Below are 19,629 nucleotides of genomic sequence, written 5' to 3'. Positions count from 1 at the left end.
GCCTTCTGCCGTAATAGGGTCCCCAAGGCGATGTACAAAAACAAACATTCAAATGAACCCACAAGAACAGACCAAATGAAACACAGAACTAGCTTGATACATTATACAGGGAAATGTAGATATAGATGGACGGACGAAGTGAGAAACAACTAAGGGAGCAACCCTATGCATGTTTAGTCAGAGAAAAGGCCTACAACTCCCAGCATCCCAGAAAAACTAAGGGCACAACCCTATGCACGTTTAGACGGAAAGAAGTCCTACAACTCCCAGCATCCCAGAAATTGGCTGGGGCATGCTGGGAGCTGTAGGCCTTTTTTCTGCCTAAACGCGCATAGGGTTGGGCCTTACACAGCACTTCATTCAGGCCGGCTGCGGATCCGTTGCAGGATGCAGCCCATTATAGCCATTTCCAGGCAAGGGAGGGGTGGCTGACACAGCAGAGATCAAAATAAGCCTATTAAGGGCGCAACCCTATGCATGGTCAGACGGAAAAAAGCCCTGCGACTCCCAACACTCGCCAGCCCGCGTGGCCGACTGCGGGGAGTTGCGGGACTCTAAACATGCACAGGGTCGCGGCCTCGACGGTCCGGCTTACGGAGCTTCTATCGAAAGCAAGGAAATCACGCCGGGTGCGTTACGCGCACGCGCGCCCTCGTTTCCGAGCGGAAGGAGGGGGCCGCATCCGAGCGGAGCACGCGCTCCCGCACGCCTTGGGAAGAAGTTCGGCCTCTCCGCCGCCCGTAGCTTCCTTAGCAACGGATTGGAAGCTCGCGCCGCGCGTCTCCTCCCTCCCTCCCGCACCGGGGCAAGACAGGGGGGTTGCTTGTCCCCGTCCCTCCCTTCGGGGGACTCGGTAAGTGAGGGGAAGAAGGGAATGCCACCCCGCGCCGTGGCGAGGAAGGGCCCCGCCCCTCCAGCCGGAGCCCGGGGCCAGCCTTCCTGCGTAGGCCTCCGGGAGCGCGGATACCCTCCGTCCGAGCACCGCTTGCAGGAATGGGCTGCGCCGGAATGGGTTCCTCATCCCCACGCCTCCTTCGGCCTCGCCTAAGACGAGCCGGCAGCCTGGGGTCCACCAGATGTTTTGGCTTTCATCATCCTGCCTGGGGCTGTTGGGAGTGGCACCCAAGCTGTCTGGAGGGCATCAGCTTGCAAGCGTTAACAAATACTTAACGCTGCTTTAATTCGTTGGGGAGCTGTGTGAAAAAACCTGCTCCCAGAGCACGTGCAGAGTAACTTGCGCCCTCGCTGCTGAATAACCACAGCAAGCCCTCATTACAGCTACCGTAAAAGGGAAACGGGGAAAAGGGCTTCGGGGAAGAAGAGGCTGCCATTTCCAGGCTGGCTTTAGCGTTAGTAGCTCCTGTAGGTACACAAATCCAATCCCATTAACGTTTACTTGGCACTGAGCCCTACTGGCTTCAACAAAGCGTACTCCTATAAGAACAACTTCACTGGGTGAGACCAGAGGTCTATTCCCGCAGCCTTTTTCCAACAGGGGCCAGCCGCATGCTTCAGGAAAGTCCACAAGCAAAGCTGAAGGTACTCCTTCCTCCTGCCAGTGACCCCCAGAAACTGGTATTCAGAGGTACACAGGAAAAAGAACCTTCATGTTCAGAGGCAGTCATGGCTAATTGCTATTGACACACTCCTATTTTCCATGAATTTCTGTAACTCTTTTGAGCACCATCTGAGCCAATAGCCATCATCACATCTTGTGGCACTCAATTCCATTTAATGATGCTTTGTGATTTCATTAGGTGACCCTCAATTCCTGTATTATAAAGTGGGAGACCAAGCAAAATCTTCATCATGTGTAAGTGTGAATACACTTGTAGCTCAGATGTTAAGCGCTGTTTATAGCTGGCTCTATGCTGCTCAGAACCCTGCAGGAGTTGCAACAGATCCATCTGCTAGTGATGATTGCCTTTTGCTAACCATATATGGATTCCCTCAAGTTTCCCTAGATCCTCAAGTGTCCCTAGCACTCCTGATATAGATTGTAGTTTAGCCCCATATCCTGTTCTTGTCTATAGTAAGTTCTATAATAAATTCCTTCTATCCAAACACTCCCTTCAGAAGTTGTGCTGCCAGAATAGAAAAATCAGAGTGAAACCAGCATCAGTTTTTCTTTGCCGCAGGTGACCATATAAAGTGTCCCAGAGAGGCATGCAACAAGCAAAGAAATGTGAAGGTTCAAGTTTGAAAAATGGAGTGGCTGGTATGTGTCTTCACTGTTTAGTTCATCTGGGCTATATTTTATTTATCTTTCTCAATCTAATTATTTTTCATTATCTTAAACTAATAATGCAAATCCTGTGTCTGATTTCATCTGTGGGGTGTTGTTGTTTTGGTATCCCAGGAAGTATTGGCAAAAGAGTATCTTCAGGCTCTCAAATGAAAGAGAAGACTGTGACACAGAAAAGAAAGATGGTGTCTACTTCATCTCCTTCTCCAGATTCTGTAATTAGGCCACAGCCCCGGCCCAGTGACAGGCTTAATCCCAAAACAATTGATCCGGTATGTATAGATATAACTTAAGGAGTTTGCATAGTGATGGGGCTGATCTTAACCCCATTTTTTCTGAGAGAGATTTATGAAGACAGAACAAGTCAAGTGATTTTTTTTTTACGTGCTGAGACAAACGGAGGATCAGCTGATGAGCACAATCCCTGTTGCGCCAGGATATTTGCTACGGGCAGTAAGAATGTGTGTGCGTGTGTGTGGGGAATCTCTACAGCTCCCTACTACCTTGATATCCTGCTATTTTCCTACACCTGCTTTCCAACAGCCAGAGACACTCTAGTAGTGCAAGAGGCTACTTGTCTGCCTCTGGCAACAGATCTTGTCCAGTATATCTGGAGCTCTGTGGCTGTCTCTGTTAAAGAAACTCCGCTGACGCTAGTACTGTATTACCTTTCTTCTCTGAACTGTGTGCAGGTCAGTTTTCAAAATACCTTATAATGCCTTCTGTGACATATCTTTACCCCCTATGTGTTTTGATGGGGAGAAACCCCCCTCTTAGACTGCAGTCCTATACACCTGGGCCTTCAGTGTGGTACCCATGGGCATCTTTTTGCATCTTTTAAACTTCCTTCCCCTCCTGATATTTATTTTATTTATTAAGGTTTTTTAACTGGGAGGGTGACATGCTGTAAAGCAAAGTGTTGTCCTCCAGCACTGTCTTTATTTGGATTCAAAAGAGTGGTTTTGCGTCTTGGACCTCAGACTCCACCTCTGTCTTGTACTTAGGTTCTTAGGGAGGTTACTTTTCATTTCGTTTCATCAGTTTGCCTTTTGGGAAATGAGTATTTTATAATCAGTCATGCCCACCATGGTAGCCATCTTATGACTGGGCAAGACCCCTAGCAGCCATTTTGTGAGAGTGCCCACAAAACTCTGCCAAAATTCCAAATGTGCCCACTGACCTAAAAAGGTTGGGGACCCCCGCTATACACACTTATCTGGGAGTAAGTTCCATTAACCTCATAGATAGGATTGCGCTGTTAACCCCTGTATGATTTTAAAGAGTGGACTTGTGTTCCTTATGAGTTTTGTACTTTTTCAATACAAGACCATTTTTCTTGCATGGTAGCTTGTAAAGGCTGATGTCATTGCAATTTGACAAATGTGGTTTTTTACTGGCAAACACTTACATTTTGAAAGGTCATTGTGAACAATCCAAATTAAAATAAACAAGTGTGACCTGTAAGTAAATGTTTCAAGGTTACAGCCAGCCTCTTCCAGGATACTCTTTTCCATTCTCCCTACCCCTCTGGTTTTCTATTCCTCCCCAACACTCTGCATTCCAGGCCCACTGAGCAAACTTAGTCCTGATTGGGCTGTTGGGGTTTTTTCAGCTTCTGCCAAACTTGTGTGTGGATGGTTCCATGTTGGCTGCGCATGTGGAGATTGAGTTGGCTAAAAACTCAATCTCCATCTTAAACATTGCATTAGCCACCTAGCAAAACTTCAGTACTCTCTTACAAGATTCTAAGTATTAGTAACCTTAAGTATTTTAATTTAAGGCAAGGAAAGAAAATGTGTGTTCAACTATCCAAGCGAAAACATAAATAATGTTTTATTATTTTTGGAAAATTATTTAATTAATGGCCAAGGGAATCAGCTTTTGCACATTACTGTAACCTTCAGAGGTTACAAGAAGATCCTCTCTTCTTCCTGCTATTATGGCTACCTCTCTGTCCTCTGGCCTTTATGAAGATGGAGTCAGGACAGGCTGCTTCATTAAGAGAAAAACGACAGAGCTGGATGCACAGTTTTCATAAGCTTGCCCCTTATTATATAGGGTGGCACTATGGAGGCTATACACACAGCTCTTCTGCCTCATGGTTGTCATTTAACATATTTGCTTGCAGAGGGGAAAATGGTGCTCCTTTCAGGTGACTAGGGGAGTGCTAAATTACAAGGTGGCATAACAGGAATTTCCCAGGTTTTTGAAGTATGACCTTGCTGGAGAAGTTGTGAGAATTTCTTTTAAAAACGAATAATAAAGTGCATTCCAATTAGTCCATAAATTTTATGAATACTGTTTTTTATGTTAAATCTTGTATTGCCTGTACTCATTCTTTAATTTTATTTTGTGTTCTGAATATATACATACATACATACATTGTTTTTGTTGTTGTTCAGTTGTTCAGTCCGACTGTTTGTGACCCCATGGACCATAGCACGCCAGGCCTTCCTGTCCTCCGCTCTCTCCCAGAGCATGCTGAAGTCCATATTCATTGCATCAGTGATGCTGTCTAGCCATCTCATCCTCTGCCATCCCCTTCTCCTTTTGCCTTCAGTCTTTCCCAGCATCAGGGTCTTTTCCAGAGAGTTTTCTCTTCGCATTAGGTGGCCAAAATATTTGAGCTTCAGCTTCAGTATCTGTCCTTCCAATGAGCAGTCAGGGTTGATTTCCTTTAGGATGGACTGATTTGAATATTGTTTTTACTGTGTAATATATCTCCTCAAACACTTCTATTCACACGGTTTTAGAGATCCTGTTTCGTAAAATGTAATGCATAAGGTATGATCCAGCCAAAGTGAAGCACTTTCAAGCCTCATTGATTTCAGTGGAAAGAATTTCGTGTTGAATTAAATAGGACTGAAGAGCTTAACTTTGACTGGGATGTGCCTGTGTAGCATTGTTAATGTTATTGCTATTTTATTTATAACTGGCACTTTGCTGTCTAATGTGTCTTTGTCTTTTTGTTCTAGTTTGGTGTTCAGTCAAGAGCTCCAACTGCCTTTGCTGCTATTTACTCTAAAGGGGGCATTCCTTGCAGGTAATGCTGGGGAGCCAGAGGTGGGTGAGCAGAATTAATGTATTTAAGCAATAGGCTTTGTATCATCAAGTGAGCATTGCTCACGAAATAATAAAATTAGTCCAGCAGAACAGTATTCAGTTCCAGGTGTGCTGTTTAGGCTGCAATCCTATGGCCGGTAGGCTACCTCTCTCTACCTCCCTGCAGAGAAAGAGATTTGCCCTCATAAGCTTCATTGCAGGTGCAGAAACCTCTACTGCCCTTGTTGCTCTGCTGTTAGGAGTTGGATCAGGAGAGGTGTTGGATCCCCTAGATCCAAAGCCCTCCCATTCACTTTGTTGTTGTTGTTGTTGTTCAGTCGTTCAGTCGTGTCCGACTCTTCGTGACCCCATGGACCATAGCACGCCAGGCCTTCCTGTCCTGCGCTCTCTCCCGGAGCGTGCTCAAGTTCATATTCATTGCATCCGTGATGCTATCTAGCCATCTCATCCTCTGCCGTCCCCTTCTCCTTTTGCCTTCAGTCTTTCCCAGCATCAGGGTCTTTTCCAGGGAGTTTTCTCTTCGCATTAGGTGGCCAAAATATTGGAGCTTCAGCTTCATTATCTGTCCTTCCAATGAGCACTCAGGGTTGATTTCCTTTAGGATGGACTGATTTGACCTCCTTGCAGTCCAGGGGACTCGTAAGAGTCTTCTCCAGCACCACAGTTCAAAAGCATCAATTCTTCTGCGCTCAGCCTTCCTTATAGTCCAGCTCTCACAGCCATACATTACTACTGGGAAAACCATAGCTTTGATTAGACGGACCTTTGTCGGCAAGGTGATGTCTCTGCTTCTTGCTATGCTGTCTAGGTTGGCCATAGCTTTCCTCCCAAGGAGCAAGCGTCTTTTAATTTCATGGCTACAGTCACCGTCTGTGGTGATCTTGGAGCCCAAGAAAGTAAAATCTGTCACTGCTTCCATTTCTTCCCCTTCCATATGCCAGGAAGTGATGGGGCCAGATGCCATGATCTGAGTTTTTTTACTGTTGAGTTTCAAACCAGCTTTTGCATTCTCCTCTTTCACCCTCAACAAGAGGCTCTTGAGATCCTCTTCGCTTTCTGCCATTAGGGTGGTATCGTCTACATATCGGAGGTTGTTGATAATTCTCCCAGCAATCTTAATTCCGACCTCTGATTCATCCAACCCGGCATTTCTCATGATGTACTCTGCATATAAGTTAAATAAGCAGGGTGACAATATGCAGCCTTGTCGTACTCCTTTCCCAGTTTTGAACCAATCGGTTGTTCCATGTCTGGTTCTTACTGTTGCTTCTTGACCCTCGTACAGGTTTCTCAGGAGACAGGTAAGGTGGTCTGGTACTCCCATCACTTTAAGAATTTGCCACAGTTTGTTGTGATCCACACAATCAAAGGCTTTAGCGTAGTCAATGAAGCAGAAATAGACGTTTTTCTGGAATTCTCTTGCTTTCTCCATGATGCAGCGAATGTTGGCGATTTGATCTCTAGTTCCTCTGCCTCTTCGAAACCCAGCTTGTACTTCCGGTAGTTCTCGGTTCGCATACTGCTGAAGCCTAGCTTGTAGGATTTTGAGCATCACCTTGCTGGCATGTGAAATGAGCGCAATTGTGCGGTAGTTTGAACACTCTTTGGCGTTGCCCTTCTTTGGAATTGGAATGTAAACTGACCTTTTCCAGTCTTGTGGCCACTGTTGAGTGTTCCAAATTTGTTGGCATATTGAGTGCAGCACTTTAACAGCATCATCTTTTAGGATTTTAAATAGCTCGGCTGGAATACTGTCATCTCCGCTAGCAATACTTGCTTGTTAATACTGAAGGAAGTCAGTGACCTTTGCAGCTGTTGTACAATGTCTGAACAGCATAATATATTACTAGACATTGTGTTGTTATTGTTATTGTAATGGTTATTAGTAAAAAAAAAACCTGTTACCTCCATTGTTTTTAAATAAAACCAAATTGTGTTAAAGTAAAACAATATCCTATCCTTTATCTGGGAAGTCTCTAAAGGGTTTTTTTTAATAGAATAGCTTCAAAACAGCTGACCCTAATAGAGCAGTGGAAGGTCATACAAAGTATATATTAACTCATGCAGTTAGGGTATACTTTGGAAACACTATATTAGGATCTTTGGCATGAAGTAAAAAGGTTAACTATCAATACTGCCTTTTACTATTGATATTTCTTAATGTTTTGTTTTGTTTCAGGTTAGTTCATGGCTCTGTAAAACACAAACTCCAGTGGGATTGTCATCCTGAAACACTTCAGTTTGATCCTCTTCTTATAACTTTAGCAGAGGTAAACCTTTTTTGCCCTTATTATTTAGAGTAAGGCAGATACCTCCCTTTTCATATTTTATTGCTTGATAATACACAGTTTCCAAAGATGGCAGTCATACATCGCTGAAATTCTCTGGCTGTTTTTGATCAAAGTGCAATTGGAGGCTGGCAGTAGCTTAGAAAAACCATGACATTACTTATTATAAGCTTCCTTTTTAATAGATAGAAAATTGGGGATATCATGTGTAAGTAATCTTTTGAAGAAAAATGAAAATACTTTGTGAAAGATGTTTTTAATGCATGTAATCCAGAAGGAACCAATCTATAGCAAGCTGGTGATATTCTAGCCCACTAGGGCACCTTTTCCTCTCCTCCAGAATATAGTTTGGTTTTGTCCCATTCTGTTCAGAAGAAGCATACTCTGTCTTTGCTGCTCAGGGCTGGATGTACATAATTGATCACACATTTTTCCTGTGAACTTTATTCAGCCCTATTTTTAATTGTACTTGTGTCCTTGATTGGGCAGTATTCATTTGTAGCTCACTTAGGGTAGTATTTCAGTGTGCGATATCCTGTTGCTCATTTACATTGATTTCACATCTGACCCTAAAATCCATCTGGCTTACAAAAAGCCTACCTAATGACCGACTAAATAGACTTCCTAGAAGAAACAGCATGGCAGACAGTTACCAAAAACATGAGTGAGTTGATTGGCATCTGCTTTGTACAGCAGCACCTCCCAATTCCTTACCTGACAGGTTTGGAATTCTTCTGCACTTGCCAAGAGTGTGCCTGAAAACAGTAATTGAACCTCACAAAATGTAAACCTAGAGCTGCAGCAGTAGGACGTCAAACTGAATTTAGCATTTTTACAGGCTTTCAGAATTTCTATGTTTCTGAATTGGGAGAAGAGGCCGGGACGGTAGGGGTGAATGTGTGAACATCTTCATCATATAATTTGCTGTGCCAAGACAGAAGGACACAAGAACCAGCGCTGACTCCCCGACTTTGATGCAATGAAACCCTCTGCCCCTTTGTTGCAGTCCTGGGCTTTGCTTACCCCTGAGCTGAAGCTACAGGAGCTATGGAGCTATTGGCGCTGTTCCTCCATTGGGGCCCTTACACATCACAGGGTCAAAGCCTTTTTCAAGGCTGGAGAATGGAGGGGGCTACTGCAACCCATTGTACCCATAACTCCTGTTGCCAATTTGGTCTTGCGTCTAAGTAAAGCCCTCTCAAGGAGTTCTGACTGCTGAGGCAAGCGGGGCAGTGCGTTTTTGTTTGACTCACAGGATACTTTTTTCAGCAGAAGCAAACTGCCTAGAAATGATATTATGTACTGTTCCTGAATAAACATAGACATATTTGTGTACATAGAAAGTCAGGAAATATGTTGAGAAAATGAACTGTTTTCTCAGGTATGTGAATAGTTTCGATATGCGAGTCTTGCTTAAAGTGTTTATGTTTGATGGCGCCACAAGGTGGCATACGTGTGTTTTGAATGTCTGTAATGAAACTCTAGTAGCATATTCTGCTGTTTGAGTGAATGTTAAACTTTTTTTATGTACAAAGACAGGGGCAGCTACATATTAATGTGATGTTGTACTTCTGTGGCAGGGGCTAAGAGAGACAAGGCACCCACATACATTTGTATCCAGGGAGGGCTTTAAAGAATTGCTCTTGGTGGAAGACGCTGCTCAGAAAGCCATTCCATTGCTGCCCCGGCTTGTTCCAGCATTAAAAACTGCTTTGGTATGTCTCTCTTTCTTTATGAAATCTAAGAACAGCTTATTGTATTACTTAACAATTTTGATGATGGTCACAGTCTCCAGCACATGATAACAAAATGCTAAATGAAAGCTTCTGCATGTGAGATCAAATTACTCCAAGAGATGGATCAACTGATCTTTCTCCATCTGGATTTTGATCTTGCTCAGTCCTACAGGTTTTCAGTAGTTTAGCCTCTTTGTGATTGGACAGTCTGCTATATTATATCTGGGTTGGGACTACCACTATCATAATTTATTATTTATGACGAGCGGCTAAAGTATGCTTGGTGCGGTACATGAATACAGTGCACAGATCCCCACCCCGAAGCTCCCAACAGAGATTTTAAAATGTGAGATAAGAGGAATGAACGTGAAAGGTTTTTACCTTCTTTCCAAGTGCAATCAGAAACATTCCATCACCAGCACCCTACAGCTGTACTAAAACTCCAACCACCATACATTGTGAGGTATATAAGCGGCATTTCAGGTTGATGGGGAAAGTGGGTGGAAGTGGCCACGGCAGCAATGAATGTGTACTGACCCAGGAGGTGTGAAAAGAGTGTTGTGCAGCTCATGCAGTGAATGCATAGGGGAAGGGGGAGGTCCCATCGTAATGGCTATGGGCTAATTAGGCTCTTGTATTCATGGTAGAGTACCAGTTATGGTGACGTACTGTGCTGAATCATTTGGGATAAGGGTTGCAGAAGTGCTGACTGACATTTCCTGTAATAAATCTAGTGTGTAATCCCATTATTTTAAAAATGTGTGAACGTGCTCTTACTGAGAAATGGAACCCCATAGAACAAATATGGAGAGATGAGCAGTGGGAGAGAAGTACCTGAAAAGCAACATAGTATTTTGAATTGTAAATACTTCAGGCTGGAGCACAAAAAATGGACCACAGACCCAGGATGATCAAGTAGAGTATATTACTTGACCCTCAGTTATCTGAATTTGTAGTGTTGGTTCCACACATCCTCATGTAAAAGTGATTGTGTTTGGAGCCTCTGATCATCCAGATATTTTCTGCGTATCCTAGTAGTGTCCATAAAGTGGCTTGGTTTTGTATCTAGCTCTCTAGAGATCAGCATGTGTTGATTCTTCTTCTCTGTGTTAAACTTCTTGGTAGCTGCAGGAATGAAAAAATACTTGTAATGAGGAGGTTTTAGGGTTATGGTCTTGGCTTCGCATTACTAGGAAGTAAGCCCCATTGAACACAGTGCGACTTATTTCGAGTCAACATGCATAAGATTGTGCTGTGAATATATAAAAATAAAGTTTGACTGAAATCCATCACATGCAGCATTGGTTTTAATGGAACCTACTTCCAAGTAAAAAAGCAGGGATTGCCAGCTAAATGCTTTTCAACCTTTAACAACACGTTGGTGTACTCTGTGGGCTAATTATTAGTATAGTCAAGAGACTGTCATTCTAGGGAGCATGCAGTTTGGCAGGGGATTCTTAAACGAGATGGACATCAGATTGATTATTTTTCCCTTTTTTGAAGGCCCACTCAGATGGTGAAGTATTTGAAAGGGGCCTGAATGCTTTGGTACAGCTAAGTGCTGTTGTTGGCCCTTCTCTTAATGATCATCTGAAGCATCTGCTTTCAAGTGTGAGTACAATATTTAATACCGCGTTTCCTGCATTTCTTCTGGGACGTGAGAAGCATTTGGCTTCAGCTTATAGTACACGATGGATTGCACGAGTGAGTACATTTAAGTAATGGTGGGTAGACTTCAGGGATTTACTTCTTTGCTAGAACGCCAAGATCCACCAACTGGAGCCTGGTGTAAATGACATATGCTTTGAATTCTAGAACTGAGCCCAGGAATTAGCTTTGGGGAAAGTCCTTCCACACAAAAATCCACTCCTGCTTACTCCAAGCTTTCTTTATTTCAGTAGTATAGTTTAGAGGGTGGGGCAGAGTCATTTTGTTGCTGCTGTTGTTAAACAATTGGGAGTCAGGCATATTGGCACTTGGGCACTCTTGAACTAGACCAGAACTGCACAACTTGTGATGTGCCGAAGTGAATATGGTTAACCAGCCATGTTTGTGGCCCAACCCCAGTTTTGCAATCCCAGACAGGCAGCAAAACTAGGGTGATCAAGGTGCTGCTGGTGGGACTCGGCATGTTGGATCACAAGTTGTGGAAGTCTGGACTAGATAGACATTACAAAGTGCCCTCCAAATTCATGCATTTATGACTGCATCTTATCAGTCAGCGCTCCCAAGGCCTCATTTACAATCTATTTGACATTTCTGCATGTAATGCATGCAAAGGAGGATTCTGCCGCAGAGACTGGGACGATGTTTAAATAGAAAACTCACTTTTGTTTTTTACTTTTACCACAGCTTTCAAAGAGACAGATGAGCAAGAAGTTCAAAGAGCAAACTACAGATGCTTTACAAAAGCTGGAACAGTATGGTGGAAAGGTAAGCTAAATCAACTGCAGCAAACCTAGGTTTAAATTTGCTTCTCATGTTGTCTCACTGCTTTGTAGCATTAAACCCAGGTGTGCTATAATGCTGCCGTGTGCCTACTGACCCCTGCCGAGATGTGACTAGTCAATATTGCATCTAGTTACCTTTCGTTTCCCTGACCCAATGAATTAGTTACTTTATATACTGAAAGGTGACCTGGAAGTGATGTGGGATTGGTGCAAGAGTGAATTGTTCTTGGATCTCTTTGTGCGGGAAATGCAGGTACTCATAAGGTGTGCAAATATCTTCCCTCTAGTTCCCATCTACATTACTGTTTTCCCAGCACTCACAACACACCTACTTCAAGGTCTCTCGCTGCCTGAGGTGAGAGAGAAGATGGGCTGCTGCAACCCCCCCACCCTCCATCCTTTGCCCCTCTCACCTTTATCTTTGTCATCACTCTATAGAGAGCTGCATGGCCAGGAGAAGCAGCTGCAGGGCTCTCGTGGGTCTCTTGAGACTTCTCAAGGCTCTCTCAGGCAATCGCATGGGTCTTGTGAGCCTCCTAGGACTGTGCAACTGTGGATGTTCTATGGAAGGACTTCAGTCTAACATAATTCTCAGTAACTGCACAAAGTATGGGCTGGATCATGTATGCATGCAATTGTTTGATTATCCCTGCAATTGATTACTGGACACTTCACACTGATTCCATTGAAAATCATTGTGTTTGAGATGATGTAACATTCTGACTCTGATACAACAGAGGGCACATGGAGCAGCTGGAGCTGCGCATTCAGAGCCTTTTTAAAAAGCTCCTACTCATCAGTTATATTTGTGTGTGTTGGGGGGGGGGGGCAATAATCCAGCCCCCTGCTTCCTCTCCTGTGAGCTAACTGTTGGATTTCAGTTTTCTTAAAAGACTCCATGCACATGCGCTCTAGAAGGGGAACTGAGTCGCATTTCACACATGGCATGCATGGTTTCTCCAGCTATGAACATGTGCGCCTAACTGGATGTAAATGTTTTGCTTCGTTCAAGAAAAAGAGAGTGGTGTTCCTGGTCTTTTTTTTTTACTTTTTTCTTATGGGTGTGGGTTGTTCCAGGTTGCATGTCTATCATTTTATATCAATTTTGGTTTTAGATAAATTTTATTTAAGCATAAACCTAGTACTTATTATATTCAATTTTCATTTTATCAACAGGAAAGTTTAACTATTATAAAATCTAAAATTCCAACGTATTGTTCAATTTCCTCCTGAAGAGAGATGTGATGAAGAACCTGCTTGAAACCATTTGGTGATAGTTTTCCATGGCACACTGTTTTCTATCTCTCAGGGGAAATAAGGGATTAATATTTAAAAATGAAGATGAATGTTCAAATGAAAATGTGTTCAAGACATTTAATTATGAGAAACACCAGGAATGGCATTATCTTTGTTCCAGTACTTCTACCAGGAACTGTAAATCAATCTATCTGTTTTGTTACATTAATAATGGGTTATCCACCCTTGTCAAATAATAACCACAAAGAAAATATGAATACTTACTTGCTGTGTTTATATGTTATTAATTTGAGGTATAAGGTATGTTTAACAAATGTGATGTGCTAGAAACCGAGGACACAATCCAGCCAAAGTTAAACACTATTAACCTCTGTTTGGTAGAAGAGAGGTAAAGTTAATAGTACTTGAAAGTGTCTAATATTGCCTGGATTGTCCCATTATTAATTTATTTTTAAGCCGATATCAGCTCATTGCTAAGTCACAGAGATACATGTATTTTTATACTGTCAGATTAGGGAAATATTTCTTTCCTTAAGGGTTCCGGAGAATGTATAAAGGATGTTTCACTGACATAGTGCAAACATTTAAGATGCTAGGATTACTTAAAATCTGTTTTCAATACTTTTTAAGTATTAAAGGATAACTTAAAACACTCAGCATGTGCTTCCAGTGTTAAACTTTTATATAATAAATATGTTTTGTGAACATTTACTCCACAGAAGTTATTTTAAAAAACAAACAGCAACAAAGAGCCAGACATTCTGTGTTTTCATTTTATTATAAAAATGTGCACATTTAATTTTCACAGACTACAGCAAATTTCAGGTGTACATGTATTGTACTACTCATATTCCTACACTGGTGATAGCAGAGCAGCCTTCAACATGCCTTCCTATTCCATCTCTACACCAGAATAGATGCCTGCTTTATTTTTGCAAAGATGGTTCGCCGCATTCTTCATACATCTGTAAGCTGTTCAGATCCTTTGTGCAGAAATGTCGCGGTTAAGGTTGGCGTATGTCTTGTACCAGTAGTTATAGGCTTCGGGACAGACAGTAATTTAATAATGATTTGTTTGACTATGCTGGGGAAACATGATTTTTCATTAGTTACAAGGCATCCTCTGTGTGTTGGAGGCCAGGGAGAAAGGTATTGACTGGGCCAGCCTATACTGCTCCCCTCTCCCTTGCAGCTCCATCTTGGCACATCCATTTCTTCCCTGGTCATGTTCAAAGGCTGATACCTGTGTGCCACATTATTCCTGCTACTGGTGAGTTGCTTGCATGTGGATAAGCCACATGCAGGCAAATGGTCCCTTAATTTTCATTCATCTGTTGCTCTGCTGGCTTCCTATGCTTTATACAGCCTTCCCTCTCTGCCCTTTGTGCACAATAGCAGTGGATCATGGCCATTTAAAAGTAGTTGCACCTTCTTCTCAAACATCCACTATTACCATTGTTTCTAAATAACTGTGCTAATAAACGTTAGTTCCCACGCTGCTCTGAATATGCAACAGGAAAACAAATCCTTTGACACAGTTGATGGTAGGGTGCCTACCATTAAGCATGACCATATACTGCTATGTTTCCTGAGCAGTGAATACTGGACACTTACCAGAACATTCTCTCCTTTTCCCCCTACTAATTAGCTGGCCGAACTTATACTTAGAAAGTAATATTTAAATTCACTCTTTTGTTTTATTCGGCTAAAGATCTAGTTATTGTAAAGGATGTCTATCCTTTAGGGGCATAAAATTTTATGTAAAATTCTGGGTGCGTTTTTATTCAACTGGTAGTCTTGAGGATGGAAGATGTTTGCCATAGGCAACTATTAAATCAGTTGATTCATTTAAACCTTATACTATAAAAAAAACTTGTTCTATAAAATGAGTAGATCACGAATTAAAAAAAAAATTATAGGTCACTGAACCAAGATACAGAGGGCACAATTCTTTCCCACATGGGCAGGATCTCCATAAAGCATAATGGTGCCTGGTGCCCCCACCCCCCGCCACATGACACTCAGTTGTGCACACAGACACGTGCATATCTGACAAGTACTCAGTGTGTCATATCATTATGGGTAATAGAGGACCTGTGCATCCTTCTCATGTGTTTGTCCAGCTCCTCCTCTCAGTCAAGAACCACTAGTTCCAGAGAAGGCAGCTTGGATGCATGCAGGCTTCCCATTTCCAGTAATGGCCTGGTGTGATGTCAAGTGTACGGTGGGGGGAGTTGGAACAGAACTGTCCTACTCCCCTTGGAAATCCCAACCATGCATGGGGAAATTGTGCTCGAAGTGTAGTTGGCTGTAATAACCTATCATTGAGAATAGTGTAAAATGGTGTTAATACAAAAGGGAGCATGAAATTAAATAGTTTTATATTCTAGGAATTTATCTAATAAAAATGAGTAATAGATCCTGCCCTTTTCCATCTCTTCTTGGACCTCTTCTTTCAAGGTTGGGATGGCAATAATGCAGTTTCCATTTTGTTGTTTTCTTTGGATTGTTCTCTGAATCAAATGAGGTTTCAAGAACAACTACAAGAGCATTGTTTAACAGGACTGTTTTAGCCCAACTAGTGGAAAAATACAGTCTCAGTAGGTAGGCTTTAATTAAACAAAGCTTATTTGCATTATACACATCTCAGTGTAAAGCTGAGCAATCCTGTTTTATGGTAAAGTGGCAACAGCTTTATGGATTTGTTGCTGCAGAATTGTTCATATTGTCCATTAATTGAAGAGAGAACTGCATGAGGTTAAATCACATTTTCAAAGAGCTGCATGGAACGCATTATGTTTTCATCCTGTAGGAAAAACACATCATCTCATTATCTGAGAAAGAGCCTTGAAAGCTGAAAGTGAAAATAAGTCAGAAACGTTTAATGTCATGCAACCAATAATTTGTCTTTATGAGGGTGAAAAACCATAGCTTAAAAATGTATTCCAGAATCATTTGCAACTGAAATTAGGATTGTGATCCTTTAGGTGTGCCCAAGGGCTTAGGGTGTTCTGAATAGGATTTTTGATTATTTTGACTTAGACCAGCAGATTTCACCCATACCATTATCCAAAAAGATGCAAGTGTCCTGATGGTGCAACTCCCCTCTATATTTAAAAGGACTTTTCCCCCAAATGCATAACAAATTTATTTACTGGACTGTCTTATTTCAGACAAACAAAACAAAATTTTCTTTGCTATGCATGCAGTTAACACAAAACATGGTGATGGGAACACAAACAGTATTAATATTTATGAATCAAAGTTGCAGCAGTACTAGCAACACAATTATACAAATTATTCTCTTAAGGGAGGGTTCTGTGGGGTTCATTTAAATATCTTCCATTATTTGTGTGTGTGTGAAAATAGCCTAGCACGGGTGGATCTATAAAGCCAACCTTTATCTTCAGTCACCTCTGAATGGGATATGGCAAGGGGGTTGAACACATTTCTCTCTCATAATCTGATTTGAAGAAAAGTGGCAAGCATATAAGGTTGGAGATATTTAGGCTGCAGTCCTATATATACTTACCAGGGAGTCAATGGGACTTCTGAATAAACATATATAAGATTGCACTGTTAGTGGCTTGTTTCAGAACTGCTGTCATTGCATGGAACTTTGCCAGTAGTATCTGCTTACAGTCTTTTACAAATAATTTCTGGAGAAAACATTGTGGGGAATGTCAGGAGTGAAGCTATTAACATTTTTTTGTGGCTATGCTATACAGTTGTGAACCTAAAAATGAAACACTTCAGCTGCAACCCTATGCATACTTAACAGGGAGTAAGTACCATTGAACTCAGTGAGACTTACTTCTGAGTAGACCTGCATAGGATTATGCATAGCCCCCCCCTTCTTACACTGAACTTCTTTTATTAGAGGCAGTTTATAATGTTAAGGAAAATATGATTAATAGTCACTAATGTAGCAATGAAGGTAGTTCAAAGAAACTGGCTTAAGAGTTTAACAGCCACGTAAAGCTTCCACTGCTGTTCTCAGGGTGGTACACAAGCAGCAATAACCCATAGGATTTCTAGACTGGGGCCTCCCTTGCTCAAATTCGCAAGAGAATGGGAATGGCATGGAGACACAACACCTGGGGTTCTGTGTGTGTATATGGGGCACCTTCCCCTCAGGGATATTCAGGATCTCATCCCTCAAGTTTTATTTGTCATATTTATTGCATTTATATCCTGCCCCTTTTTCCCCCTGCAAGGAACCCAAGGCAGCTTACATGATTGTCCTCTCCATTTCATCCTCACAATGACAACCCTGTGAGGTTGGTTGGGTTGAGAGTCTGTGTCAGGCCCAAAGTCGCCCAGTGAGCTTCCATGGCCGAGTGGGGACTAGAACCCGGATCTCCCGGCGCCACTACACCACACTGGCTCTTTAACTTTTATTTAAGAAGAAACCCCTTTAGCTAAGGCAGGGGTGGGGAACCTCAGGCTTGGGGGCCAAATCTGACTTTCCTGGAGGCCAAATCCAGCCTGCTGGGATTCCCAAGAGGACCACCCCCCCTTCTCTGTCCCCACCCCCTTTCCTCCAGCCACCTATCATTGTGTGGTTTCCTGCAGTTTTTGTGCAGGTTTTCCCCCATTCTAAATGGATGAAATGTCTCTTCTAAAACTTAGTTACTGGCAGTAAGAGCTTTAGGATGTAACCCTACGCGTGTTGAGACTGAGAAAAGGCCTACAACTCCCAGCATTCCCCAGCCTGCATGCTTCCCCATTGTCATGGCTGGCTGGGGAACACTGGGAGTTGTAGGCCTTTTCTCAGTCTCAACACACATATGATTGTGTCCTTAAGCTGCAATATGATGCAGTGTGTGGGTGTATTTTTTTGCACCGATCCTTTTGCCTTTGGCCCGGCTGATCACTGGAATGCTACCCCCCCCCCCCCCAAGCTTTGGTCCTTGGGCTGAAAGAGGTTCCCTGAAGACAATTAAGGGAAAACTTGCAGGATATATTCTGACCGATTGCCTGGTAATGGGTAAATTTCTTCTCCCTTACTAGTGTTCTATTCTGGACAAGGACTTGGGACGACTGACCAGTGTCTGGCTCTTGCTACTTAATTTTCTTCAAGTTAACTTTTATTTTGTTCAAATGATTTAATAAATTACATCACTTTAAATAAAACATATTAGACTACCTGTATTTAGAGTTTTGCTGCTTTGCATTGACATGATTTCTTCCCAGTATATCCTTAATTCCTCTCCTTAAAAGGTCTGGCTATAAGCCTCCCATTCATGGGACAGCTTTTCAAATGCAACTTCAGTGCAGTGGGGAAAGGAGAAGTGCCTGAGAAACCATTGACCAAGTACAGGATCCGGCTTGAGCATCAGGCCTGTGGGCCAATAATTGTACCACTGCAAAAAACTAGAAGCTTGAACTGCTACGCTTCTGTTGATCTCATTAGCCTCTTCTACAGTAGCCCTGAAGATTGAAGCAGCACGAGCACGTTCATTCGTTTCAGTGAATTTAGAGGCAAAAGTATACGTTACACCCAGTGGTGTGCAACATTCGTCTAGCTGCTACTAGAATCAAAAACCGCCAGGGCTGGGTAGAGCTTGGAGTGGAGAAAGGGGAAAGGGTGCACAGTCCTTTCTCTGCAGAGTGTGTTAATACACAAAACTGCTCCTTCTGGTGGCTATAGGAAAAATATATAGTGAGGGATTTTGAGCGGTATGGGAGGAAAGTGACCAACTTCTCCCTGCCACTTATGATCCGCTTAGCATTGCAGCCTCCCATAACTGCATGTCTTAAAAAAAAAAAAAAAAAGTTCTAAGCGACTGGATGTAATATGTACACGACTGGATGTAACATGTACATGTACACTCGCCCTTGAATATGTCTGGCTTTGTCTGAAGGGCACTGCCTGGGCTCTGTGTACTTGAGAGTGCATTCTATATGTTACCCCCCTCACCTGGGATCAGGGCCTTCAGACTTGCTCCGTGCTTCTCTATAAACCAACAAAATAATAGGGCACAAAGCAGGAAAATCTCCGTGGTTTTTACTATCTATCTATCGATCTATTATTTCATTTCTATACCGCCCAATAGCCGAAGCTCTCTGGGCGGGTCACAAAAATTAAAACCAAACAGCACATACTAAAACAATTTAAAATATATAGAACATTAAAACCACAATATGACGACACAACCACAGTAAAACCTAGCAGCAGTGCAGGAGTTTAAAATACAGATTTAAAACAGCAAAGCTAAAAGTTTAGAAAGCTAAAATGCTAAAATGCCTGGGAAAATAAAAAGGTCTTCACCTGGTGCCGGAAGGAGAACAACGCAGGCGCCAGGCGAACCTCACTAGGGAGCTCATTCCAGAGCCGGGGTGCCACAGCAGAAAAAGCCCTCCTCCTAGTAGCCACCCGCCTCACTTCCTTTGGCAGGGGCTCACGGAGAAGGGCCGCTGAAGAAGATCTTAAGGTCCGGGCAGGCACATATGGGAGGAGGCGATCCTTCAGGTAACCTGGCCCCAAGCCGTTAAGGGCTTTGAATGTTAATACCAGCACTTTGAATCGGGCCCAGAAATGGACTGGCAGCCAGTGCAGCTGGAAAAGTACTGGTGTAATATGAGCT

At 42.7% G+C, this 19,629-nt stretch overlaps 2 protein-coding genes across 5 annotated transcripts in view; one reads left to right on the top strand and one right to left on the bottom strand.

Moving 5' to 3' along the window:
* Positions 1 to 662: 662 nt before the first annotated feature.
* On the top strand, positions 663 to 14,900 carry PACRGL (parkin coregulated like). The gene is made up of 9 exons (XM_084857031.1): positions 663 to 853; positions 2,139 to 2,218; positions 2,360 to 2,517; positions 5,221 to 5,288; positions 7,488 to 7,578; positions 9,177 to 9,311; positions 10,836 to 10,943; positions 11,685 to 11,765; positions 12,959 to 14,900. Exons 2-9 carry the CDS (start codon positions 2,167 to 2,169, stop codon positions 13,013 to 13,015), a joined length of 750 nt encoding a protein of 249 aa, XP_084713157.1. The 5' UTR covers positions 663 to 853; positions 2,139 to 2,166; the 3' UTR covers positions 13,016 to 14,900.
* The window catches only part of KCNIP4 (potassium voltage-gated channel interacting protein 4), a 148,691-nt gene continuing 142,856 nt past the window's right edge, over positions 13,795 to 19,629 (bottom strand). For 2 of the 4 annotated variants that reach the window (XM_084857035.1, XM_084857034.1), the window contains one exon: positions 13,795 to 15,845. In XM_084857035.1, the coding sequence (XP_084713161.1) occupies positions 15,798 to 15,845 (48 nt within the window). In that variant the 3' untranslated portion in view covers positions 13,795 to 15,797. The remainder of the gene's footprint in view (positions 15,846 to 19,629) is intronic. The other 2 variants (XM_084857032.1, XM_084857036.1) reach the window with 1 other exon arrangement.

The sequence above is a fragment of the Heloderma suspectum genome, chromosome 5 (assembly GCF_057233095.1).
Source record: "Heloderma suspectum isolate Gila_16-S chromosome 5, 16-S_ref, whole genome shotgun sequence".
In the NCBI taxonomy this organism is placed as follows: Eukaryota; Metazoa; Chordata; class Lepidosauria; order Squamata; family Helodermatidae; genus Heloderma; species Heloderma suspectum.
Note: the sequence above shows the minus strand (reverse complement) of the source record. Positions and strands in the feature narration are given on the sequence as shown.